Source organism: Pholcus phalangioides, unplaced genomic scaffold (assembly GCF_987345545.1).
Source record: "Pholcus phalangioides strain wild (caught in Gottingen) unplaced genomic scaffold, Ppha-v1.0 ptg000022l_1, whole genome shotgun sequence".
Lineage (NCBI taxonomy): Eukaryota > Metazoa > Arthropoda > Arachnida > Araneae > Pholcidae > Pholcus > Pholcus phalangioides.
In genome coordinates this window covers 35,720,951-35,748,078 of record NW_028301615.1, presented here as the reverse complement: position 1 = coordinate 35,748,078, position 27,128 = coordinate 35,720,951, and the positions used below count along the sequence as shown (strand labels likewise).

The window sequence follows — 27,128 nt, the reverse complement described above, 5'->3', positions numbered from 1 at the left end:
ATTTAAAATTTTGATTGATTAGAACCCCAGAAAAGTTTTCCTCAGATTTTATTTTTTAGTTTTGTCTAAAAAAGTTCAATTCTGATTTTTTTTTTAAAAACCAACTAATTTTTAATTCTGATTTTTGAAAAATAGACTTTTTGAACTTTTTTACACCAGGTTAATAGTAGAAGTGGGCAGTAATTTATGCAGATTTTCTCAAGGTGGGGGGAGGGGGAGAAGAACTTTTTTTCTTTTTTTTTAGAGTTAATTTTTCACTGTGATACATACTGTCAGCTCTAGAGACGAAAAAAGGGAACCCCTCTCCTTGGATACGTCAGTGGAAATAGGCAATAATTTAATTTACATTGTAATAAATTCCACAGTTCAAACATAGGAAAGGCTATTCAGCATGATGATTCACATTAATGACTATGCTATGACTGCTATGTGATATAACTCAGTGATCATATGGTAATTCAGATAAAATAAAGTAAATTATTTTGGTTTTCTTTACCTTTTGTATGTTATGAATAACCCTGTTACTCTAGATATTTTAGACTTAAAAATAAAGAATTGATTGCCATCAACTGTGTTGCTGAAATAAGTAAAAACCTGCTTGCAGCCAGATGTAAACAACTGTTACTTTGCATGTGTAAATTTCTTTTATATATTATTGTGTTGCATATTAGTACTTGAACATGTACCCAAGTTGTTTGTATGTTAAGCTGGGCACATACCGGTTAGATATGACTAAGATTCAGTCAAGCTGAGTGATTTTTGTTCATATCGATTTGTATGACAATGAAAAAGCTGTCTTTCTTATGTCCAACTGGTGTGTGCCCTATCTTAATATACTTTCAAAACTTTTTAGTACTCAATTTTTCAATTTCTGAGTTATTTTCTTCGACAGAACCATACTTTGGTGAATCGTATTTCCGAAAATGATAATTATATCACGAGTGGTGGAACTTCAATATCGGCTCTTCAGTTTGTGTCAGAGATTGAGCTTCAGATGCATGAAATGTTTCCAACATTGGTGGATGTCTTATTGAGAAAAACATTCAGTGATGTAATGGATGTCATTTTGGCTGTAATTCAAACCAACAGTACTCAGCCCAAGCAACAGAAAGCACAGGATTCACCAGAATTGAACCACAAATTAAAAGCACCTGATAGTGAAAGAAATAATTTGAATCTACCTCAGAATAATCCAACCAATGAAAAACTGTGCCACATCGAAGTGACGAGGAGAGGTTATCGAGAATCGTGTTTTTGTGGAAGTTGCTGTTTCAAAAACATCGTACAATCTAATTTTGATAGAAATTCATTGCCTATGACTACATTGAAACATGACCTAGGTAAATGCATAGATGGCTCTGTTTGTGCTACATACTACACAAGGTATGCATGCAAATTAGAAATATATAGACTACGCTCATTCATAACACATATACTGAGTAATATTGCTAAATGCTATCTTTTAAGTTTCTCTCATTCCTGAAAACTTAAGACTTAATCTGTCAAGTGTTTCTGACATAATATTACGTCGGGAGTTTAATGGAAGAAATAGAAACACCATTCGCCTTAACTGCTATTGTTACGTTGCATGTGTGCCTAACAAAGCAACCCTAAAACTTCTCGTTTGAAAGATTAAAAACACTTTTTTCCCACTCACAAACATCTTTTCCCCCGCTCGTCTTTGTCTGAGAGGATGTACTTTAAATTTGTGGAGAAAAGATGCGAACATATGCCAATGCACTTTTTCTACGCACATTTTCTGTTCTTATAAATCATATGAACTCTATATAAAATCAAATATAATTTGTTATTTTCTTAAATAATAATATGTGTGATGACAATAACTGTTGTTCATTTTTGACGTGATGTTATGGTTCCTTGATTTACCTACTTTCTTTTGGATCAACTTAATTGATTAGAAGTTCAGGGACATTGCAAAAAAAATCAAATCTTACAAATGTTTGAATTCGCTGTATAATTTTATATTTTGTGTGGCGTTCAGAGCTTCTCTCCCCCCCCCCCCCCACAAATGGGTTAAAGTCGCAACAGCACATGTCTCAGAGCGTTCACAAGCTCCACACTTGTGGAAAAGAAATGCTCTCGAGCACCATGGTGCTCATGGAAGCATCAAGAGTGATCAATATACGTTTCCGATTTCAGACTCTTAAGCACTTGATCAACACTTCAATTAAACACCCTGTAAAAATTGCATTCAATGGTTACAATTAATGCAGATTTCAAGTATATGAATATCAAAGGTGCCATAAAGCTCTTCGTTTGATGGGTATAGGCAGCGCTTGTCACTCGAGAAAGGTTGAAGACCCCCTGATTTGTGACAATGATTATCCAAATCAGTAGAGGCTCACGTTATACAATAAGATCTCTCACTAAAATACCCCCTCCCACCTTGGCAGTGAGAACTTTTATTCCATTATGAAGTGAAACACTATGCATTACAGCTTCATTCCACGCCCCTCCCAAAAAAGTCCGAAAACAGGGAACGATCATTTTGTGAAGTTTTTCCGTATAAGAAACTGGAGAAAACTATTTGTATCAGTGAAAGGGGTCCTGCATCTGATTTATGCTGCTACGCATTGTGCAAGAATTTGAAAGCTCTTATCAAAACTAATTGATCAAAATGAATCTACACTTTTCAATAAAAAAAATTGCTTAAATGGTACATAAATTTGAAGGTAAATACCAACATCAGGTCTTGATTACAAATCCCTACTGAAAGCATGTTATTCTCGTCTTTGATTTATGAGTACTTACAAAAAACTGATGTTTCATGCTACTTTCAAGCTCGGCAGAAAACTATAAATTCACCAAATATTTACTCATCGATGTCCCACAGTTTCCGTATGCTGTATCTATACATTGTCTAGTTGTGTTATGTTAGACCTTCCATTGTTTTAAAATGGGGTTTTGAATCCGCACATAGGGACAAAAATCTAACTAGACATCTCTTTTTCCCTTCCTCATTACCGTGCATTTATGTAATCATATTTTCCTTTTTTGGCTACTTTCTGCTCAGAGAAACCTAAAATGCATTTTGTTTAAAAAAAATTGATAGGATTCGTGACATGCAACGAGTTAAAAGAAGAAAAATTTGTTTTATATAAGGGAAAATTTTTTAACTCTAAAATACAGCAACTTAAATAGATATTCAAGCTATCTGAGTTTGACTTATCACAAATTGCTTGTAGATGCATATTGGCCAACACCAATTATCACTGTTAAAGGGATGAAGAGAAAAAATTAAAAAAAATATTGTTATATTCATTATTAAAGTAAAAAAAAAATTCAACAAAAAGTGTTAATGATTTTTTTCCATTTACTTCAATATCTCATTTCAGATTTAAGTCAGTTCATTTCTTTGTTGGTTCTCACTCTGGTCGATTTGCATCCGTGAGCACTGAGAAAGTCTTGTGGGAAGCTGCTCTTCCAAACAGAATAGAATCTTCAGCTTGCTTATCTTCTTGTGGACTGTTTGTTTTAGTTGGCAAGTTACATAATTAGTTGCATGATGTTTTTGATGATTAATTTGTTTGGTATTGATTTCTGCCGAACTTTCTAGCAGTTCACTGCTTGCATTACAGCCATGCATTAATTGGATGAAAATTGCTTGCTTACATGTATTCCATTCTTTAAAAATTTTCAGTCCTGAATCATCCTGTATGGTAGATTATAGTTAATAGAGGATCCTCGCGATGCAAAATTATTTCGCATCGTGAGGATCCAGGTTCGAACCCCACTGTCGCCACAGTGGTTGTCAGCTGAAATTGGTTTCCTGTGTTTCCGAACTTCAAGGCGCAAATGTAAGCCGATCTCCTCATTAAAATGCCTCGCCACAGAGAGCAACAGGCCTACAATGATAAATTATTCAATCATTACACTTCACTCATAGTTAGGAAAACTGGTGGCAGGTGGCAGCACTACTCATAACAAGCATTACACTGAAACAAACTTCACGTCAGATTTCATTACACATACACGCACATTCCAACATGTACAAATTCATTAGAGGTTCCGCAGAGTAATATGGATGAGGTGCATGTGTGGTTTAATAGTATATTATAGTTAATATAGTTGATATACTGGACCTTTAAACAGATTTATATATGATTATCTGGCAATATGGTAATTACTGATGCATTCTTATCTCAACTTAAACAAATAATTGAGGTTCTTCTACATAAACAGTGAAATCGGTCTAGGACACTGTATGAGATGGTAACCTGTCTTAAACAGAATCAAAATATAGTCTGTTTAATGATTATTGTTTTTATTTGCACCTTTATAAAATGGAATAGTATTTCAGCATATTGACGCTCTGTTTCATACAGGTTTCGCTGTATGTTTGTATAGGTCAGATCCCCAGAATTGGTACAACACATAGTTTCTTTGAAAGAGCGAGAAAAAAAAGTGAAAATTTATAAAAATTGGTGAATACATAAGGAAATGATTTATTAAAACAAAAAATTGCATAGGACCTGGAGAAAGAAAGAGAAAAAAATCATTTTGTACAAAAATGACTGACTGTAAGCAAATACACAAAAAACAAATGAAATAAAATGAGAAGTAAGTATTTAAAAAATGCACATATGGGTCATTCCATGTCAAATCACCCGGCAAAATGCCAAAATGACACCCATAGTCTCAGATTTCAATGATTTTTTATTTATTTGTTGCATTTACCATCCTTATTAACTGTGTGAAACATTATTTGCATATCTGTAAAACTTTTTGAGAAAAAAAATGTTGAAATTTATCAAAAGCTGATGCAGATGACTTTTCCGAGGCTCAATTTTTAAGCGGCATTGTTTGAGAAAATAAATCATAACTTTTTCAATTTTCAATATATTCAAGTGAAACTTTCACTAAAGTGTTCACAAAAACATACAGAATACGAATAAAAATAATTCATACACTTACATTTGAAATTTACATGCAAAAAAATTATGTAAACTTTGTTTTTGTGGAATTTTTCGTTAGAAAAAATATAATTTTTCAAACGTATTTTTAAACCAGAGGCCCAGCAGTTACCAAAACAACTTTTATTTTAAATGTCTCCTAAACATATGAAGTAAAATACTGGAGAAAAAAAATAATGGTTTTTTGAACGTTAATATGTTTATTCTGGCTCGCAACGCAAAATTCATCGAAATAAGACTGGATCGTTCCGATTTCAAATCATTCAACTAGATACTGAAATGCAACCCATCATCCCGGATTCCAATTATTATTTTTTATTAATTGCTTCTACCATGCTTGTTGACCATGCAAAGTTTCATGTACATATCTCAAAAACTTTTTGAGAAAAAAAATGTTTTCTAACCTCACGAATGACGTCTCTTAGGCTAACCCCATTCAAGCAATATTATTTGTGAAAATATATCATAACTTTGCAGATTTTCAATATATTCAAATGAAATTTCCACTAAAATGCTCACAAAAAATGTAGATGACTAGGAAAGAAAATTTAAACCTTTGCATTAAAAAATTATATTGCAAAAAATCGGTGAAATTTAATTTTTGATTCTTTTTATAACAAAAACACAATGCTTTGCACACACCTTTGCTTTTTCATTTACAAAAGCTCTCCTGCACAGCATATTCAGTGACATTGAACTCTTCAGATTTTTTTTCCTTGTTCCCCTTTCTTAAAGCAAGGGCCAGAGTTAAAATTTACAGTTTTCCCCTTGTTGTGATGGTTAAATTGAGTCTTATTTCTAATTAACTTTATCAAAATAATCATATTTGCTTTCTGTTTAATAACTTCATTAAGTGTGCTTTGAGATTCATTTTCTGGTAATTCTTCAAAAACTTTACAAACATTTGATTTTAATGTGTTGCAAGCAGATTCAACTTTTCTTTTGGCATTGTTTGACTGGCACTGTGGAGCTACTCTATGAAGTTTAATTGGTGACTCTTCTATGTTGTGTAGAGATGAATTTATTTCTTCAAGTGCTTCTTGTTTAATAATTGGCCTTTTTTCAAGTTACTTCTCTACATTACTATCACTGTTCATCTCTTCACAGTATTCAGTTTCTTCACCTAATTTATTGTTGTTTATATTCACTGTTCCTACAGGCATGGCATATTTTTAGCCCTGGAATTAATTTTGTACAACCATTTATTTCATTTATACATGAAAAATACAAGTTTACTATCCTTAAACCTTTTGTTATTTTTTTTTTATGACATTTTAAAGGATTAAAGCATGCTTTCGGATATATTTCATACTTTGAGAAAAAAGCTCTATGACACACAGTAGATAAATGTTCAGAACTTGCTCCACTCCTCAATATTGATGTCTGATGGGTCCAATGATGTAATGGGTAACAGATTTTACACTTTTGCATAACACTTTTTATGACAGTCAGATCCAGTTTTTTCCCCAACACTATAAATTTCAGTGTCTTTTCTGACATTTTACTTTGAATTCCAAAATGATGATATAAAATATTTAGCTCAAATGGAAATTGTGTTATCATAAGGAAAATTTGCTAACCCTGGAGTAGGCTACTTTATGGAGCACATTTTCTGTCTTCAGCAAGATCATAATTGAGACTTGCATCATTTGATCCAGATGGGGGGGGGGGGGGCAGGCAGTTTAGTTCTAACACTTTTGTTTTAGTCTTCCCAATGAAGCAGCAGCAATTACTCTATCACCTGCTGGGATGATAAAGTCTTATAATTAAATAAGACACCAGTTGCCCTCTGAAGGACAAAAACCAGTGTGCCATAGTTTATATCTTTACAGAAGCTATTATTATTTTTTACAATCGTCATCACAACAAGAAACATCACATCTTATACATCACCACCAGGCATTACATACATTAGGTTTTCAATTCTAGTCTCTTGCATCTGCCTCAGCTACAACAATTAGGTTGTAGCTGATAATTATTTCATTCTTTGTGATTTAATGCCTCATATTCTGGCTTTTTATCAGCAATTTTAAATTATTTCTTGGGAAAAATATATATAGACTTGCGTTAAATATTATAATGTAGATTTTTTTTCACACAAGTACAACCATTTCATATTTATCATATACATTAAATATATGTTTATTAAAATATATGCTGTAAAAATCAAAGTAATTAAAAAAAATTTAACACTGTTGTGGTAAAATAACTTTATAATTAAGCATGTTGAAAAACTTCAAAAATACATCTATATATATATGATTAATATTATCTGGGTTTATCAAATACAAAATAATTCTTTATGCAAAAATATATCAGATTGCAAAAGTTCGTCTTTGTTGCATCATAAGAAATATTTATACATCAATTAAAAGTGAAATTAATTATTTGGAATTTGAACACTTCTAAGAATCAGAACATGAAGGTTTAATTTGAAAAATTATTTTATTCACCCAAAACCTTTTTTTTTCACCAACTCCCATTTGACACATTACATTAACATTTCTAATTATTTCATGAATTCCTTTAATCCTAGAATTTCAAAATTTATTAATTGTTTTGAATTATTGCATTAACTACTCGTGAAACTTAATTTAGTGAATACTGTAATAAATGTATAAGCATACATGAAAAATAAAATGTAAATTTCTTTTTACTAAGCATGAATCATATTAAGTCAAAATGTACAAATATAATTAATGTAGGCATATAATTACATTGTGTTTTGTTACTCAAATGTATTAACTGTCAAAATAATGTTTACTTTTCTACAGTCTTCTTAATATATTAATAGGATTAAATTTAAAAAAAAAATTGAAAATTCATGCTGTGCACCCAAAAAAAAGTATTTAAAAATTTGCGTTAAAAATAAAAATAAAAAATTAAATTTAAATGACTTTTTTCCTCTAAGGTTTACATTTTGTCTATTCATAATCTGCATTTTTTTGTGAGCATTTTAGTGGAAATTTCATTTGAATATATTGAAAATCTGCAAAGTTATGATATATTTTCACAAATAATATTGCTTGAATGGGGTTAGCCTAAGAGACGTCATTCGTGAGGTTAGAAAACATTTTTTTTCTCAAAAAGTTTTTGAGATATGTACATGAAACTTTGCATGGTCAACAAGCATGGTAGAAGCAATTAATAAAAAATAATAATTGGAATCCGGGATGATGGGTTGCATTTCAGTATCTAGTTGAATGATTTGAAATCGGAACGATCCAGTCTTATTTCGATGAATTTTGCGTTGCGAGCCAGAATAAACATATTAACGTTCAAAAAACCATTATTTTTTTTCTCCAGTATTTTACTTCATATGTTTAGGAGACATTTAAAATAAAAGTTGTTTTGGTAACTGCTGTGCCTCTGGTTTAAAAATACGTTTGAAAAATTATATTTTTTCTAACGAAAAATTCCACAAAAACAAAGTTTACATAATTTTTTTGCATGTAAATTTCAAATGTAAGTGTATGAATTATTTTTATTCGTATTCTGTATGTTTTTATGAACACTTTAGTGAAAGTTTCACTTGAATATATTGAAAATTGAAAAAGTTATGATTTATTTTCTCAAACAATGCCGCTTAAAAATTGAGCCTCGGAAAAGTCATCTGCATCAGCTTTTGATAAATTTCAACATTTTTTTTCTCAAAAAGTTTTACAGATATGCAAATAATATTTCACACAGTTAATAAGGATGGTAAATGCAACAAATAAATAAAAAATCATTGAAATCTGAGACTATGGGTGTCATTTTGGCATTTTGCCGGGTGATTTGACATGGAATGACCCATACGTAAACTAATAAAGAACAATATATACAGCAACAATGGGCAGCCAGAAAAATTAAGAGCATTCAAAAATTAACAAAAAACCAACAAAGAAAATAATAATGACAAAAATAATTTGAATAAAGGAAAGAAAAAAATTATAGACCTCATGTGTTCTCTGTAATATTTCCCACTTATGAGAGAAAAAATCCAAGGTTTTACTTCTGCCATTGAGTTAAGAAGTTCCAAGAATCTAATGATCCTATTTGGTTCATTTTCTATCATACATGTGCCATCTCTGAAATCAAAACATATGAAAGTGATAACCTTATTCCTTGTAGAATTTCACAAGTGCAAGAAAACTTTGAAAAAATTGGATATTTCGTACTTTCAGCAAAAAAAGTGTCTCATTGTTGTTTACCAAATTCAGTCTTGTGTGCAGTAAATTTCTGATGCAGCAAGAACTGTATTCTGAATGCAAGTGAAACTTTGGGGAGGGGGGAAAGTAGTATCCAGATATTTATAGAATGGGTGGAATTGACTATTTTTTATTTTAAGGTCAAAAATATTTACAAAGGAATTTCCAACAAAGTTCTTTTGTGAGACCTTATTGCCTCTGGGGCAAGAACCATTCAAGATTAGATGTATTGTAATGGAAATTCAATGTCAAATTCATCATAAAGGGAAAAATTCTCTCATCTCAATCAATTTTTTCTTCCAGACTGTATTTGATACAAGTCTTCAAAGCATGAATTTTTGAGAAACTGAATGCTTCATTTATCCCAGACAGTGATTTTTGAGCATATATTGAGGGGTAATCAACCAAATTTTCTACATAAATTAAGTATGGTAGGGTATAGTGCAGAAAAAATAGTAATATACTTTCAAAAATCTGAGATTAACAGCCTCTGAATCAGGATTATTCGGTTCCTGAACTTCACAGCCATATAAAACAATATTGAATCATTACACTTCACTTGTAATTTGAAATAGATGGCAGCACTAAAATAAGACAGCACTAAATATGTACTCAGACTGTTAGGAAGACACACTCACGTATCCGGCATAACCACTCGGTACTAAATTGGTGACAGGGTCGAAGTTGTGCTTGGTATGAAAGCCATGTAAAACAGATGACTGAATTAAAGCACTTCAAACATTCAGAATTTATCATGAAATCTGGTGAGAGACTTCATAGACTGTACATGAAAAAAGTATAGTTAATAGCAATTACTTTAGATTTATCGATATATTTCTCAAACAAGTCATTGTAATGGAATAGTACACCTAGATAATTGTATTCATTAACAATCTCAATTTTGTTTTCCCTATAAAACCATTTTTGATTTTTAAGAAATTGTTTTGTGCATTTTATTCCATGTTAGTAAAAATTTCTTGTTAGGCCGAATTTTTTTTTCAAAACCTTCAGTTCTAAACAAAAAGGAATAATTTTTTAAATCCTTTTTCTTGCATCTGTTTAAGTTATGCAGGTTTTAATTGCCCTCACATTTGTGTTTCAGGCTGTTACGATAAGCACTTGTATTGTTTTGATGCATTTAATGGTACTATCACATGGAAAATAGAGACCGGAGGGGAGGTGAAAAGCTCTCCCATAGTGACTGAAAAGAATATAGCATATGTTGGTAGCCATGATAAAAATTTATATGCTGTTCACGTGGAGGTAAATATTATATCAAGTAATTTAGCTATGTTTATAATATTTCTTTCACATTTATTCGATACATATCTGCAGGCCTGTCATTTGGGGGGGGGGGGAACCATTGCCCCCTCCCGGCTTAATGAAATACACTAGAAATGGTATATGTTCTTTGCCCCCCGGGAAAAAGTTGAAATGACAGTCCTGCATGGTCTGTCACAATTAAGTCAGAAGTCTAAGAAAAACTAAAGAAGCTATTGATGAATTGCAAAATTAGCCTCTTGTCTGAATCAGTGTTTCTCAACCGCTGGGCCGCAGCCCAGTACCGGGCCTTCACACTGGGCTGTGAAAGATTCGCGGTTTCATTTCCCTATTAATTTCTCGTTAGTTGTGTGTATGACCGAGCCTTTCACTTATGCAAAAGAGACTAGGCCACGAGCTTCCAAAGGTTGAGAACCACTGGTCTGAAGGACATAACAGAATTTTGGGAGCATATTAAGAATCTGTGGTTATATGTATCATTTAAAAAATTATTTGAGTATTTTAATCATATGCTTGATTTTTATCAAAGAACAAATATTCAAGTACACATATATGTTGGAACTCGTGTACAAGGATACTCAAGGAACCAGAGAAATTTATCATTACAAAAGATCATTGTAAATGGAATACATTAGCACTACAAACAGTGCATTGGGATCATAGGCAGAGATAGACTTAGAAGTCATTATTGCTGGGGGGGGGGGGCACGATGATGATGTAAATTCATATATACATATGTACATTAGATCAGTCGACTCCACCTTGGACGCTGAGGGCAATGCCCCCTCGTATCTTCACCCATGATTGGGACCAAAGAGTTTATTCTTATATAGGCGATTATTGTTACAGAGGGTTATAATGTGAGTATCGTTATCCCTTTTTTGTATGCCGTTATACAGTGATACCTCTGCTAACTAAGATGAAATATGTTTCAAAATTGTGTATTTGTTAGCCGAAATGTGATTTCTCATACATTTCTATGGCAAATAGTTTAATTCGTTTTGGGTACTGTCCAAAATTTAAAGATGAGTTTTTCAAAACTCCAAGGAGCTCTGTAAATAAAAAGATCAAAAACTGAGTGAAGGCTTAACATAAGCATCTTCATGAGGGAAGATCAAAAACTGGAATATAGGAAGATCAAAAACTAAACATCTTTTTATTTTAAACCATGTATGCTTTTCAGTTAGGTTTGTGAGCCATAGTGATTTAAAAAAAAAAGTGTGAGGTATTGCACTGTGCGCTATGTAATAGTCAGCTCATTTCTCTCTCTCACAGAGATGCAGAAGGAAAAGATAAGTTACTAGAACATCCAGTTTGGTGTTAAGAGGAAAAGAGGTGTATCTGGGGAACGATTCCAAGTTAGAATAAACTAATTTGGCTTGAGTGACAGTTATTCATGGATTCATTTTGATGGGCACTAAAATTTAACTCAAGACATGGCTGTTTTATATTAGTGCATTCATCCATATCAACAAAAATGTTTGTTGGCCGAGGCAGGGAAACAAACTAATCTTTGTTAACCAAAAAAATTTTAGAAGCGTAGGTATCACTATACAGGGCATCCCAAATTGTTTGCACAGCATATATCTGTATATAACTGTTGACTTTAGAAACATACTTTCAATTACAAAAAGTTTTAAAATGATGTGCAGTTACTTAAAATTTGTTTGAGGGGTCGTATACAAAAAAATAAAGAAATTTACTTATACAGTCCTTGTGTGCTCAAAAACTTATTTGGAAAGTTGTTGCCCTGTGTCTTCTGAGGGCAATAAAAAAATTCACATTTCAAAGCGTGATATTTTCTGAAGTAGTTGAGTTCCAAAACCGAGAAAAATGTGGGAAAGAACAGTGTGAATGAGGAAAATAAGCATTTTCCGTTAGTTTATGTCTTTCTTTCCCAACTTTTATCCAATTTTTTAATTCAAATATTCCAGCGAATATTGCACTTAGAAACTTGGATTTTTTTTGTTATCTTCAGAAGACACAGGACAACCACTTTCTAATAAGTTTTCAAGCACACAAGGACTGCGTAAAATTAAATTTCTTCATTTTTTTTGTATTCAACCCTTCAAAAAAATTTTATGATTTTAAATAACTGCATATCATTTGAAAACATTTTTGTAATTGAAAGTATGTTTCTAAATCCACGGTTGCAAGATATCTGCTATGCAAACAATTTAGGACAGCTTGTATATGATTTTCACAGCATGTCAGGCTCAAAAACACATTTAGGAGTGTCATATTTTTTTTCTTCTGATGAAATTTTGATACTTTTAAATTTAATTTTCATTTCTTGCTCTTCATCATGCAGAGTGGATCTGTATTATGGAAGAAGCAGATTGGCAATGGCAGTATATTTTCATCTCCAGCAGCATGTTTTCACTTTGTATGTGCTGCATCTTTAGATGGAATAATTGCTGCATTGGATCAAGTTAGTATCATGTTTGTACTGTTCAAAAATTTGCTTTTATTCTTACACATCATTCTTTCATTTCATATTTTGCTGATGTCAAGCAAAAATTATTTTTTTCCCCTTTCATTTAATTTTATTTCTCTTTCATTACCCTCAGCTCTCGTATTCATATTTTATGAATGACTAGTAATAATACCCGGTACTCTATTAGGTTTTCTCTGTATACTGGCAGCATTTAAGAAGTTACAAATCATTGTAAAGGGATAAACATGCATTGTTTGGGAACTGTGGTAATCAAAGTCAACATTACAAAAGTTATTGTTAAGGCCCATGTACCATTGTTTCTTGAACATTTTTCTAGCATTCCGTTCAATTGCCATGCTCTAACAAATTTCTTTACAAAAATATTGTTATATATTTTTAGGCGTCGGGTGATGTGATTTGGAAATGTGATTACGGGAAACCTTTCTTCTCATCCCCACTGATTAGCAAATCATATGTGTACATAGGATGTGTTGATGGCAATGTTCTGCAATTTAATTCTTCTGGTAATATGGTATGTATGAATATTTTAGTTTTGTTAACATTTTCACTGTTTTGACACAGAAAATTAATTCTTTTCCAGTTTCTCTAATATTTTCACACTTATAAATGGTATGTATTCTGAATGCATGAAAGAAAAAAAATATGGTGAAACTTTGCTTCAGCGATACTCAATACAACAATAGATATCTCTACAATGAATTTTTTTTTAACTTGTTCAGAATTTCTCTTGTTTAATGTTAAACCATACTCTGTACTCTGCGAATCCCTCTTATAACAATATTTTTAAGGGTTTTTTCAAAACTGCAACAATCATATATATTTTTTAAATCTTGCTCAAAATTGTCTTCATTATATTTTTAATTACCTCATTAGTTTCTGCTCTGCTGTGGGCATCTAGTGACATTGATGCTTTATATCACCTGACGACCCAGATAGTGTTATTGAAGTTGTCACTGTTGCTATTTTCTGTGCGAGACACAAAAGCATATTGCTTTAAACTTGTTTACAAGGTGAAACACCTAACTGTATTGCAAAAATTAAATAATTATTTATGATATTGTGTGACCAATAAATGCTCATAAGTACATTGCTACTGTGGTATCAACAATGCTGATTCAGAAGAGATGTGAACAACAGCTTTGGCTAAATTTGGTGGTGCATTATGTCGGTGCTACCTCTCACTACAACGATGAGACCCTCAATGATATTTTTTCTTGGTGTTCTCAGTTCATTGCTACATCAAGATTTTACTGTATTTCTATCTTTTTTTTTTTTCTGCGAAATCTATCAAATAACCTTTACTAATTTCCAAATTCTGATCATATACATAAGTGAAGAGTGGCAATTATATCTTACCTTTTGGTATAGATTTTGCTTCACTTGATGAAAGTGTTTTACACTTAAAAAAACGGAAAGTTCATAAAATTACATTCTCTTATAATAATGTTAATTTTTTCATGTATACGGACACGCTTTGAACCAATAGCTGCCTTATCCCTTCAACTGTGCAAATAGTTTGTTTCTTCCCTTTATCATGAATCACCAGAGAGTGATTAAGCAGGCTGCCACGCTTATCATCTATTTACAATGGGAGTGGTTTGAGGGTTTGAAGAGGTTTCCCTGTATCTTCGTTATTATGACTTCTAATCTTTATACTCTACTGTTATTATTACGCTATTTCCTTTAAGCTGCAGATGGGCACCAAACATTTTCATATACACTATCGGTATATTCATGGTGTCCCAGAAATCTATTTCCAAAATAAGAGGAATGAAAGTGCACATCAATACAAACAATATTTGCAATAGCACTTAAGATTTTTTAATTAAGGTAATCAAAAATTTTTGGCCACTGTGATTATTAACCCCTTAAGTGCCACTGGCATATATATACACGCCCTAGGGAGTCTGTGCGTTTAACTGCCACATACGTATTTATATGTCTTTACTCTTTGTGATTGAAAAAGAATAGTACTAGAAATTAGATCATGTGAGATTTCATCGACAGTTAAGGAGTTAACATGTGTTAACAGCTGACTTGTTACAACAATATTTTGATAGAAAACTTCTCAAGAGTTTTTCTCCTAATAATCTTAATCTTCACGAATTTCCCAGAAATAGGTCACTATGCGTCCTTCTAAACAGCTCACTTGTTACACTTGCAGTTTAAGACATTCATATCCAAACTCTGGGTGCGAGAGAAGAAAAATATTTTCTTTATGCATATACACGTAATACTGTTAGGGAGAAAAAAGGGTTGTTATATATTTTTCACCTCTGCAGCTACATGTGACTAGTAAGAACAAACAAAGTTGCTGTATTTTGGTAACTCCAGAACAGGGGTAATGCCTGTATCAACCAAATAAAGTTGATTCATCCTGGGTTCCATTGAAAAAATAGTTTGTCTTGCCATGGTTTACTACTAGCCCCTACCATTTTGGCAGTTGAGTTCTGGGATATCCTGCATGGTAGCATCTCAGTACCACACTGAGAAAAAAACAGGCAATGTATGTGAAGGGAAAAAATGAAAGAACATACAGTAGAGTTTCGATAATCCAAGATGAATGGGACTGAGACCAACTCCGATTATATGAAAAATTATAGAAAACTACTTTCAAATGGGGGACCTCTTTGTATTCATTTTATAGCAAATATACCACATATAGTATGTAGTAAAAATTAAGACAATACAAGGTTCAACCCTGAGCCACCAAACTGTTTGGAACTTATTCTCATCTGATGAAATTGGTTCTAATTTGTTGTCTTTGGACCCATGCATTTGTAGTACTTACGCCTACCTTTTTAGTTATCAATTCACTGGCTTAGTTCATTAGATTAGGCCTGCTAAGATCATTGTTGTCTTTATAACAGGATTATAATTGACAGGGGCTCCAGCTTGAGGACCCGATATATATATTTGTTTTTTACCTTATAAATTTACTGTGATGGGGTGGGGTTCTGTGAAAAGTTCTGGTCTGGGGACCTACCAAAGACCCCAGTCTAGAGATCAAGACCAATTTGGTTCATGGCAAGTCCTCTTTAACCCCTTCGCTTACAAGCGAATTGGCAAGAAATTTGGATGCTCTCTATTTGACGAATTGGCAATAAATATAGTAACCTTGTCCTAACCTAACGGCACGTTAGAAAAAGGGGCAAAAAACCTGAATAAAAGACAAGGTGATAAGAATGTAGGTACAAAGTTAGATTTCTTTTTACCCTCACCCTACCTGTTCTCTTTCACTTTTATAAAAAAGATAAATCATATGTGAGGAAAAAAATCACTATCAGGGTACGCAAAAAACCAAAATGAAAAAAATTTTAAGGTTGCAAAAAGCTTCAGGATGATCAGGGGGGACGAAAGAAAACAGAGTGAATTTGTTTGAATTCATTTCACTGGCATTTGGATGCAATATTACATCCTTTGATCATAAAGTGGTTAAACTAAAATTACTGGCATTCATAGGAAAAATTAGACAAAAACATCTTTGGAGGCAAAGAGGAAAAGATGGGTTTTTTGAGAGAGGAAATTTTTTTTCAGAAAATTCTATCACCTTGGGTTATCTGGAATCTCGAACTTTTGAGACTCTATTGTGTTAAGTAAGGCTAAGTGTGATATGATTTATTGAATGCAGAAGAGTAGATCAACTTTGCTCAAGAATACTAAGTCACCAACATATAAAGCAAATACACGAAAAATACGCAAACTCTTAATGCATTTCGGCACACAATGGGTATCGTCTTCATGCGTAACACTAGTTGGAGTAGGAAGGTATGAAACAGCGGTTGCCGAATAAACAAAAAAATGGGTTAATAGATGGGTTAATAGGCGGTATGGTCCCCTCTTACAGATATACAGGTCTCGCAGCGTGATTTCATATTTGAAATAAGGCAGTTTATCATTTCCTGTGGCAATTGGTCCCACTCGTTCAGCAACACTGTTTTCATTCCCTAGATGGTTCCCGGAGGGGGGTTGCGAGTTACAATTGCCCTCCCCAGAGCGTCCCAGACATGCTCTATAGGGTTAAGGTCTGGAGATCTGGCTGGCCAATCCATCCGGCGAATATCCTCACTCTCTAGAAAATCGTCGAGCTGAAGAGCTCTATGTGGCCTCACATTATCGTCCATTAAAATGAACTCGGGGCCAACTGCACCCCTGAAAAGGCGAACATAGGACTCCAAGACCTCATCCCTATACCTCACACCAGTCACAGTGCCTCTTTCAAAGACATGGAGAGGTGTGCGGCCATCCAACATGATGCCTGCCCAGACCATTAAACCTCCTCTGCCATAATGGTCGATTTCGCGGACATTTGAGGGTAGGTAGCGGTTCCCTGGTTCTCTCCATATGAACATACGGCGAGAATCGGTGCTTAGACTGAACCGGGACTCATCAGTGAAGAGAACAGTCGCCCATTGATCCATACTCCAATCTCTATGCACCATGATAAATGGATTCCCCTGTCCATAGAAGTGAGCGGGACGCAAACAGCAGGTCTTCTTGCAAACAAACCCTCTCTCATGAAGTCTTTTGGAAACAGTCACCCTTGATACACGGGTTCCTGTGGCTGCATACAAGTCACGAGAGAGCCGAGAAGCTGTAGCACTCCTGTTACGCCCCACTATAATCGACAAATGGTGATCTTCTCTGGCCGTCGTGGCTCTTGGACGACCTTGCCCAGGCTTTCTCTCAATGGATCCGGTATCCTGGAACTGTTTCCATAAGTTACACACGACGCTGGGCGTTAAATTGAACTCTCTACAAATCTGGACTTGAGATTCGCCTGCTTCTAGCCTCCCCACCATTCGCCACCTCATTCCATCATCTAAACGTTGGTGGTTACTCATTTTTACTGTTACAATTTGAAATTAACCGATTGCTGCAAAATAACACCAAGAAATTTGCAGAGGTGTGCTAGCGAACAAAATGCGTCTTAACTTACGCGTGCTTATAAAGCCTGTTTCTCTACTGGCTCCGCCTACACGCACGTTTACGCTTACGTATTTGACGTACAAGATTTGCATTTTTGTCTAGAAGCAGTGGTTTTACATTCAGTTCAGTTCTTTTCATGAAATTTGATAAAATATGCAAATTCTCTTAATTTATTTCACCAGTGTAGTATTAATTGAGAAAAAAATGTTTTTTTCCCCCTCCCCCCCTCTTGGCATTTCTCTGCCATCGTTTTCATTTCCTCATATGAAGTTTTTCTTGAAAAATATGAAAATTGAATTTCTCTACATGTTTTTATGAAGCATGATTTTAACAACTGATAAAACTTTTCTGTTTTAACATTTTTATCTTTCAATATCAATAAAGATTAGAAAGTATAGCACAGGAGGGCCAGTATTTTCTTCACCAGCAAAATTTTCTCTGGCAAATCAGGATGGAGCAATGGAAAACATAGTTGTTGGTTCACACGATTCAAAGCTAGTCTGTTTCTCAAGCAATGGGAACTTGTTATGGACCTACAAGTGTGATTCTCCCATTTACTCTTCACCTCTGCCATTCAGTGGAACAGAAGGACAAACTTATATAATTGCTGCTTGCACAAGCGGGCGTTTATTCATTCTTGATTCTGAGAATGGTTCTGAGCTTTATACTTTCAATTTTCCTGGTGAGATTTTCTCATCGGTTGCCATATTGAAAGATAGTTTTGCAGTTGGTTGTCGAGACAATAATATTTATGTTTTCCAAATTTGAATAAATCTGTTTATATAGCTTAATTTAATTCGGATTTTTTACCATTACTTTAAAAAAATACCATATTTTAACATGTATAAGGCATCCTCCTATTTTTTGGGCCTAAAATTTGGAAAAAAAGCTGAAAATATATATAAGAAACCCCCCTTTTTTTCGGGACCCAGTTTTTGGCAAAAAGGTGTTCCTTATACACATTAAAATATGGTAAGTTATGCATAAGTTGAGCATAATCATTGCAGATGTGATAATTACTGAACACACCAAAAATCAATGTCCTGTATCTTGATATGGTCATGAAGGTGCAATAAATTGTTAATTATTATGATGTTTTGATCCAGCTATTGATACTATAATTGTTATTTAGCCAAAGCAAGAAGTTTGGCCACTTCGCAAAGTGGAATATATACTTCTAACGTTGAGTGTAACTCGTATATTCAGCTTTTTTTGGGCACTTTCTCAAGTTTAAGCATAAGGGGTGTCTCAAATCTTTTGGGTGCTACACACAAAATGAACCAAAATAAATTATTGTAAATTTCTAGTTTAAAAAATATACAGTGGACTCTCACTAACTTGGTTATATAGTGCCAGATTACTAAAATCTCTCCCAGAATTATTGGATGCCAGTTGAAAAAAAACCCGTTTAAATTGATGTCATTTGCGAGCTATTTGTGGAATGCTGATGCCATCGATTGCACAGAGCCATTCAGCTTGAAGCATATACATATGCTTCAGGGGAAGGGGGAGAATTCTATGTTCCGTCTTTATAAGTCTAGGTGGTAGAGCACTCATCCAGCAAACGAGAAACTGGGGTTCTTGTTCCTGTGAGGGCAAAGATGAATTTTCCTTCCCTGAAACACTGATATCTCTTCATTCATCCAGTTTTCCATATCTGTTGTATTAACAGGGGAAAGTGATGTCTTCCTCATATTTAAACTTGGTTGCAATTCACGTAGATGGCCTGATTTCTGCATGGGCAAGTGGGACCTCATGATTATGGGAGGTCCAAAAATGTGAACATATATTCATTGACGAACGAAACATCTTTGACCTCAGTCTCAGGAAAACCCCAATAATTTCTGCTGGACTAGCACATGCCCGAATTTTAGAGTTTACTGTACTCTAATATCTTGTCTTCAAGAGAGAGAAAATGGATGTATGATATATAAAAATAAATAAATGGTGAAAAGCCAGCATTAAAAATTTGTTTGCCTATAACTCTTTCAAAGGAACGAGCATGAGTTGGATGAAATATTGGTAAGATGTATAATATATCAGTGTAAGTCAATAAACATTAAAAATGAGAAAAAAGGATCTTTTTATTCCATGGTGTCAGTATAAGTGACAGTATCTGCTGTTGCAGTATAAAGATAGCTTTGGATGAAGATAGCTTGAATTCTTTGGCAACTGAAAGTTTTTCATGTATTATTATTATTCTCATATAATAAAGTTTAGCCCTATTGGGGATATGTTAAAATTGCTCGACAGCGATAGAGCATGGACCGTGTTCGATTTGAAATAAATAACAAAGTTTTAACAATAAAGAGCCACTTGTAATACAAAAGTAATTTTCAGAAAATTGATGTAATTTGATTGGTTTCTAAACCCTCAAATTGTAAGGTCTGTAGTGGGCGCCAAGAGGACTATGGTGAATAAACACGGCATCAAAGTTCAATGAACTCCAACTAGAAACTCTGATAGTTGAGACGAGCATCCAATTTAACACTTCTCATAGTACTGTATATACTCGTGTATAAGCCGAGTTTCTTTGTGGAAAAATTTGTTCCCCAAGTGGGGAGGGGGGTTGGCTTATACTCGGGTCAGTTTTTGATGAGAAAATATCGCCCCCCCCCCACAATCAGTAGCATCTTTGTAGCAGTGTTCGAGAAACAAGCATTATTGGTATGAGATATGTTCAAACCCCACACCACCGATAATGTCAAAGCCGAGGCAAAGAAATCGAAAACATCATTGGCTTTGATACCAGGTGGGCTAACATCGATTGTACAGCCTTTAGATGTGAGCATCAACAAACCTCTCAAAGACTATTTGAGGAATTTGTGGATCGAGTGGATGAGTTCCGATGAGATAAAAAAACTACAAAAAGTGGTGCCTTGAAGAAACCTGACATTGGCCTTGTGTGCAAATGGGTACATGAGGCATGGAATTCTGTTTTTGCCAAAATTATCATCCAATCCTTCAAAAAGTGTTGCATCAGCAATGCGATGGATGGAACAGAAGATGATATCCTCTTTGAAAGTGACAATGGCGATGACAGATCAGATGAGGATAAAAACGAAGATGCAGCACCTATGATGATCTGACGGATTACTATGAGCTTGGAGACTCAGAAGAAACAGATTAAAAAGTTTGAATCATTTTCTATTGTAAACTTCCGCAAGCTATTCATTTTGCATGAAAATATTAAAAAAAATTTCTCTAAAATGCACAGGTTTTTTAGGGTCGGCTTATACACAGGTTTTCAATTTATTACGGTTTTGGTGGTCCTGAAGTGGAGGGGTCGGCTTATATACGAGTCGACTTATACACGAGTATATACGATAATTTTGAATCAAAGAAGGCTCAACACTCAGGGGACCAAACCCACATGCCCTTCTTTAGTAGTGGCCCTGCTAACAGAGATAAGTTCAGTGGGAAATGATGGTCTTGCTGGTTTGAAATTGTCATTATGCTACTTAAAATTGGGGAAAAAAATTAAATTATGAATAGTTTCATTTCATGGTGGCCAGTGACAGGATATCAAAATCATGTAAGGGATCCAGCACTCTGCAAAAGGTTGAGAGCCCCTGCTTTAGTATATGCTGAGAGAATTTTATTAATTGTTTTGTCGATATTTTTGAGAAGGGGAGGGGGAAGATACTCAACCACATTAGGTTGATGTGTATCCAAATCCTACTGCAACAAATTTCAAGGTACCGAGTACAGTATTTTTATTTTTTTTTATTAGACTGAATACAACATACAATCAAAACAACTGAGAAAAACTCAAAAAAATAAATAAAACTTCACAAAAAATGACATTACAACGATACAGACACTCTGTGACCCTAAGGGACAAAGTCCAGTCCTTCCAGTGGGTCAATATAAATTAGAGTTAATTGGTTAATATTTTATAAAGTCATATATATTTAGATATTTTTTAACTGAACAAAGAAAGCATACATATGTATATTTAAATACGAACATACAATTGGTCAGTTGACATATAGAGAATTCACATACAACCATATATTCACATGTATTTTTTAGTTGATTACGGGAATGGTTATAATTTTAATTGTGTTTTATGATCTATTGTTGTAGTATGGATTCTGAACTCTTGTTTATTGAGAATATAAATATATTGTGATTGGATTTTATGTTATTATTTGTATGATTAATTGTATGGTATTGGTTCATTATTTTCGGAGCAGTATATGTATAACTCTTTTGAAATAGCATTTTATTTGTTTTTGGCATTTAATAAAAGTTATTCAATCTAGATAAGGTTCTATTTTGTTTTTTTTCTAGCCATTTATTGTTTAGAATGAGAATTTTATTAATCTATAAATTTGTTTGTCTTATAGTTAGTTTGCGACATGCTGTTACATAATAATTGTTTGATGCAATGTTTGTTATTTGGGATCTTATTTTATTATATATATTATCAAGCTTTTGTATATCTGTTTGATATGCACCTCCACAAGCAGTAATTCCATGTGTTACTATGAGTAAAATATCCAAGCATAAAATAAATCTTTTAGAAAGTTATTGTCGATTGTGTTTTTTAATCTATATAAAATGGCGGCGTATGTTCTTAATTTCTTTATTATTTTTTCACATTGCAAGTTACATTTTAGGTCATCTTGTACAGTATTATTATTCCTATTGTCCATTTCAAGCTAACTTTGCAGTGCAGAGAAAGGTAGAGAGTGTATTCCTTCGCCGCAAAATATAGTTCCCATATAATCGGAGGCTTACGATGATCATTTATGCAGAATATTTAAATTTTTTGAATGATTGAAAAAAAAATACTGAAAAAATATTGTTCTGAATCGATCTTTATTCGTTTAAGAATTTTAAATTAAAAAAAAAAAAATCACCATTATGCGTAAAAAAAAAGATTTTTCTCAGTGAGATAGGCGAGAATCAGCTATACCTTACCGCGACTGCACATCGGTAAATTGGTTGAAAGGCTTTCATTGTCATAGCAACGTGTAATGCAGTTCCCTCGTAGCTTCCCTTTCACTGCAAAGTTAACCTGAAACGAACTATAGGTAATTGTGTTCATGAACTCTATCAATTTCATAGCAATTGCATTGTGAAATATTTTGACATGGACAGTGATCGTGGATTTTGATTTTTATGTCTGTTAAATTATTTATATTTTTTGTTTTTAAGCAAAAATATATTTGGTTTTTATATATTTAGTTTAAGTTTATTTTTAAGTCCTCTTCGTCTGCAAACAAGATTAATTTACCATTTATATTTAGTTTGAATATGCCATTTATGTCAACAAAAAATAATATCGGCCCCCTGGGGACTCTTTTTTCACTTTTAGGAATGTACCGATTTCTTTACCTATTTCAAAACTGCTTGCTTTTTATCAAACTAATATGTTTTAAACTAGTTTAACAGTTTAAACTTAATTTAGGTTTGTTATCCAGGGGTTTGCTGTATCAAACTGAATAAGAAATATCTCATATTTTTGAAAATATTCAGTCATGCCTTCAAAATGTGAATGATAACTATAATTTGAAAGAATAACCATACTCATGGGTCCAAAGCAATCATTGTATTGTCTCTTCACGTTCTCCTATTTGTTTTTTAGAGGCTCAGTTTATCCTGGCCTACAGTGTGCCATATGGTTTTGGAGACCTTATTTTCAGAAAGATATAGACTTCATCGAAAGGATGCAAAGAAGAGTTACTAGAACACTAATGGGTATGCAAGGCTTGAACTATGAATAGAGACTGGATTCATTGAATGTGTGTGTTTTCTGTGGCAAACATAAGCATATTGTAGATATGATTGAAGTATTTTACTATTTTCAACGGAACTGATATGATGGATCATGAAATATTGCTACTCCATCATTTAACTGCTTCTACTCAGAGACACCAGTTTCGGTTCATTATAGATAGTTCCAGGTAGTTGGGTTGCAGAAAGTTTTTTTTAATAGAAAAGTCTTAAATGCATGGAATAACCTACCATCAGTAGTCATGAATTCCCTCACGATAGATACCTTAAAGAGGAGAAATATTATAAAACTAGGTGGGAGTAATCGAAAAGCTATCCATATTTTAATGAATGACAACCATATTTCTATGGGCAGAGTATTTTAGTTGTTTAGTTATTTTTTCCTAACTTTTTATATTGGGTATACTTAGCTGTATTTAAGCTTGACAACCATATTTTTATGGACTTCTTTCCATTATTATTTCTTTCTGTTGATTTTTTTCCAGCCACCTTGTTGGGTGATTTGCCTGTTGTGACTTCTGATTTTGTATCTCATAGAATCTGTTTTCTTCTAATTTTTTTTTCCACCTGGGCATTAGTGTCTTTTTCTGAGCATTCCAATAATATGGTAAAAAAATTAATTGTCTGTGTTGTTTTGGAAGTACTATGGAATGTGTTCTCTGACATTTTGCATAGATTAGATTTGGTATTGTTCGTACGTGGAATTTTTTTTCAACCTGAACTCAACTCAGGTCTATCGCCTTGAGCAATTTACTACCTGGTGGAGAGAAAAAAAGTTGAAAAAAATCACTGATAGGTAGTACAGCTACCAAAAAATACACTGTAGGATGTGTGTAAGTACAGATGGTTATCAAAGATTGAGTGTGACCAATAGATTCTTTCTTTATACGAGGTGTAAGTGAACAACATGTTTTCTGTTTTTTCAGGCGTACCATTAACCACAATAAACATTGTCAATGCTAGTTTCACTGTCAGCTATATATTTCAGGGTTTTCGGCAAACTGGAAAGTCAGGGAAAGAAAAACAAAAAAAGTCATGAGAAAAGTCTGGTTCATTTTTGAAGATTGATTTAATTAACTTTTAACAGTAAACTTTAAAATATTAATACATCCTCCTCGCTTATAGCAAGCCTTTCAAGTTACCGCCTGAGTCCACAGGCCCGTCATTTAGGGGGGCGTGGGGCCTTTGAAAATACACTAAAAATGGTATATATACAAATATATGTATACATACGTTGAGTACATGTGCTTTGCCCCCCCCCCCCCCGGAAAAAGTTGAATTTACGGCCCTGCAGGACCCACTCTCGAATCTGTAATTAAAAGACGACACCAGCATTCTTCTTTGCCAAGGGCTTTTTTTCCCTTCCCAGTACGCTCTCTAATCCCATCATGCTTCGTCCTGATGGCGCAAACCTTACATCACCCCCCCCCCCCCTAGGTGTGGAATGTGCATAACATATTTTACAACACAACCTAACAACATAATTTTTGGCAGTACATAAAATTTGTTCAACACATTGACACGAATAATTAAAATTAGGATATGATCAAATAACATGATTTTGATAGCAAAAAATATTTACATAATTTGCAATAAAAACGATTGAAACATTAATGTTCATTATTACAGTTCACACAGTTTATTAATGTGATATCACATCTGCACTTACATTGTTTGCCCCTGGAGTGTGCAAAATGTCTGTATGGAGGTGCTGCAATAGTGGTCAGCCAGTCTAAGTTTTTTGGATATCGACAGTTTCTTTTGCCATACCTGCAGCTTCGTTGAGCCTCACCTTCATTTGTTTTTTTATGAGTTCCATGTGGGTAGTATGATTGGGCCAATTAAATCAATGCCCACAATCTGAAGTGGCAATTCTGGCCTTGCTATCAGCATAATTAGAGCTCTGTCTGAGAATTTATTCTTGTCAACTGGCAAGCATCACATGCACTACAAAACTCTGTCATTTTTCAGTACTTACATGTCCCCCAAAAAGGAGTTTCATGGTCCCATCCCAACACTTCTGACCTTATTGCTTTTGGTAAAACCAGCTCAGTCACTTCTATACCACCCACTTTCTCTTTGTGGAAGAGCAAAGTCCATTGTAAAGTATCTTACTCTTTGCTGCCGACTCCCATTCGATAACCAGTGAGTCGCTAATGTTTTGAATTCTCCAAAATTATTCTTGTGGGGTGATGGTAACACTGTTTACACTGTATATGCTTCTTTCCCTCTTTGACTTCATTTCTCTCACCCTGCTGGGCTTCCACCTAACTGTTTACTATGTCTTTTTTGCTCACGGCCTCAAACTTTTGTGCCTCCACTTCCCCTTGAAATAAGCTGATAATTTGTGGATGCAATATAGCTTCTTTATGCATATGTGGTGTAATAGTACACAAGATAGTTCATGGTGAGCTATACTCGTTTTGCTCGCGATATGAATGGCCAAATTGATGTGTCTTAAGTTTGCAAAAATGGACGTCCCAAATGCAGATTTCACATATGGTTTTTGTTTAGATTCTGTCTTGTAGCTCAGAACCAAATCTTCTCTTATTAGAGGAGAGAGAGACAGAAATTTGGCAACCTGAATCAATCAATGCTTTCACAATTTTCCCCTCAACACTAATAACTTCCATTCTCTTCGATGTGGTAATATTTAATATACATCCAGAATCTTGCCTGATATTGTTACTGTTGTACTCCTGTTTCTATCTGGTTGACTCTCATGTTGGAATTCCTTCTTATGTTACCTCTGTTAACTTTATTCTTATTTTCAGGTCAGTTTCTTTTCACATGAAATCTTGATGAATATACGAAACAGCATTTCTCTTGAAGAGGTTATCGATCAGAATACTTCTTTCCAGAGTCACAATTACAAAAATATTTATTTTGTTATCACACTATATCCCTTGAAAGAAAAATGTATCTCATATCCTGGATATGAAACACTCATGTTTTTATCATTGTTCTTTGCACTTGTGTAATTATCTTCTCTCGCAAGTTTGACTGCATCTAACCAACCGCCCGTATCTTTCAACTGTATGAGTTCTGATGTTTGGGGAAAGGCTTTCTTTAATTTTGTCAACGATGACCGATTGTTTCAAATCCTTAAATGTGCAAACTTTCCTCGACTTGAGGTGTAAATCTACAGCTGTTTTCACCCTTTGTTATAATCCTTTTCATTGTATCTAGATTCCTTTTATGTTCAATAGGAGTGATCTGAAAATCTTTCGAAATCATCTCTTTAATTCTGTTATCATCTGAATCTGGCCCTGCTAGTCTCATACTTATGCATCTATAACCTCTTTTTATCAGCAGGTGTCAGCTTTTTGACCTTTTGGCAAAAGCGTCCATTTGTAGTAATGTTTCTTTTTCAAATCAGTATTGAATACAATGAAATCACAGTACGAAAATGGTTCGGTTTCACTTATCAAAAAAAAAAAAAGTGACCACGCTCACCACCTCAGTATAAGCGAAAGTCCTGATACTCGTAAGTTTTTGCCGATGGTCGAGCTTTCACATAACTATTCCAATACCTTGGGACACTGGTGATAACCCAATTTGTGATCAGCTATGCTAAGTGAGCAGTCCGTA

General features: G+C 33.9%; 1 protein-coding gene across 3 annotated transcripts in view; it reads left to right on the top strand.

The window, feature by feature from the left end:
* LOC149070263 (beta-alanine-activating enzyme-like) overlaps window positions 1-22,329 on the top strand; it is a 99,624-nt gene extending 77,295 nt beyond the window's left edge. For all 3 annotated transcript variants that reach the window (XM_089249576.1, XM_089249577.1, XM_089249578.1), the window contains 6 exons: window positions 893-1,383; window positions 3,357-3,502; window positions 10,227-10,387; window positions 12,717-12,836; window positions 13,243-13,374; window positions 18,177-22,329. In XM_089249576.1, the coding sequence (XP_089105702.1) occupies window positions 893-1,383; window positions 3,357-3,502; window positions 10,227-10,387; window positions 12,717-12,836; window positions 13,243-13,374; window positions 18,177-18,560 (1,434 nt within the window). In that variant the 3' untranslated portion in view covers window positions 18,561-22,329. The remainder of the gene's footprint in view (window positions 1-892; window positions 1,384-3,356; window positions 3,503-10,226; window positions 10,388-12,716; window positions 12,837-13,242; window positions 13,375-18,176) is intronic.
* Window positions 22,330-27,128: the final 4,799 nt, after the last annotated feature.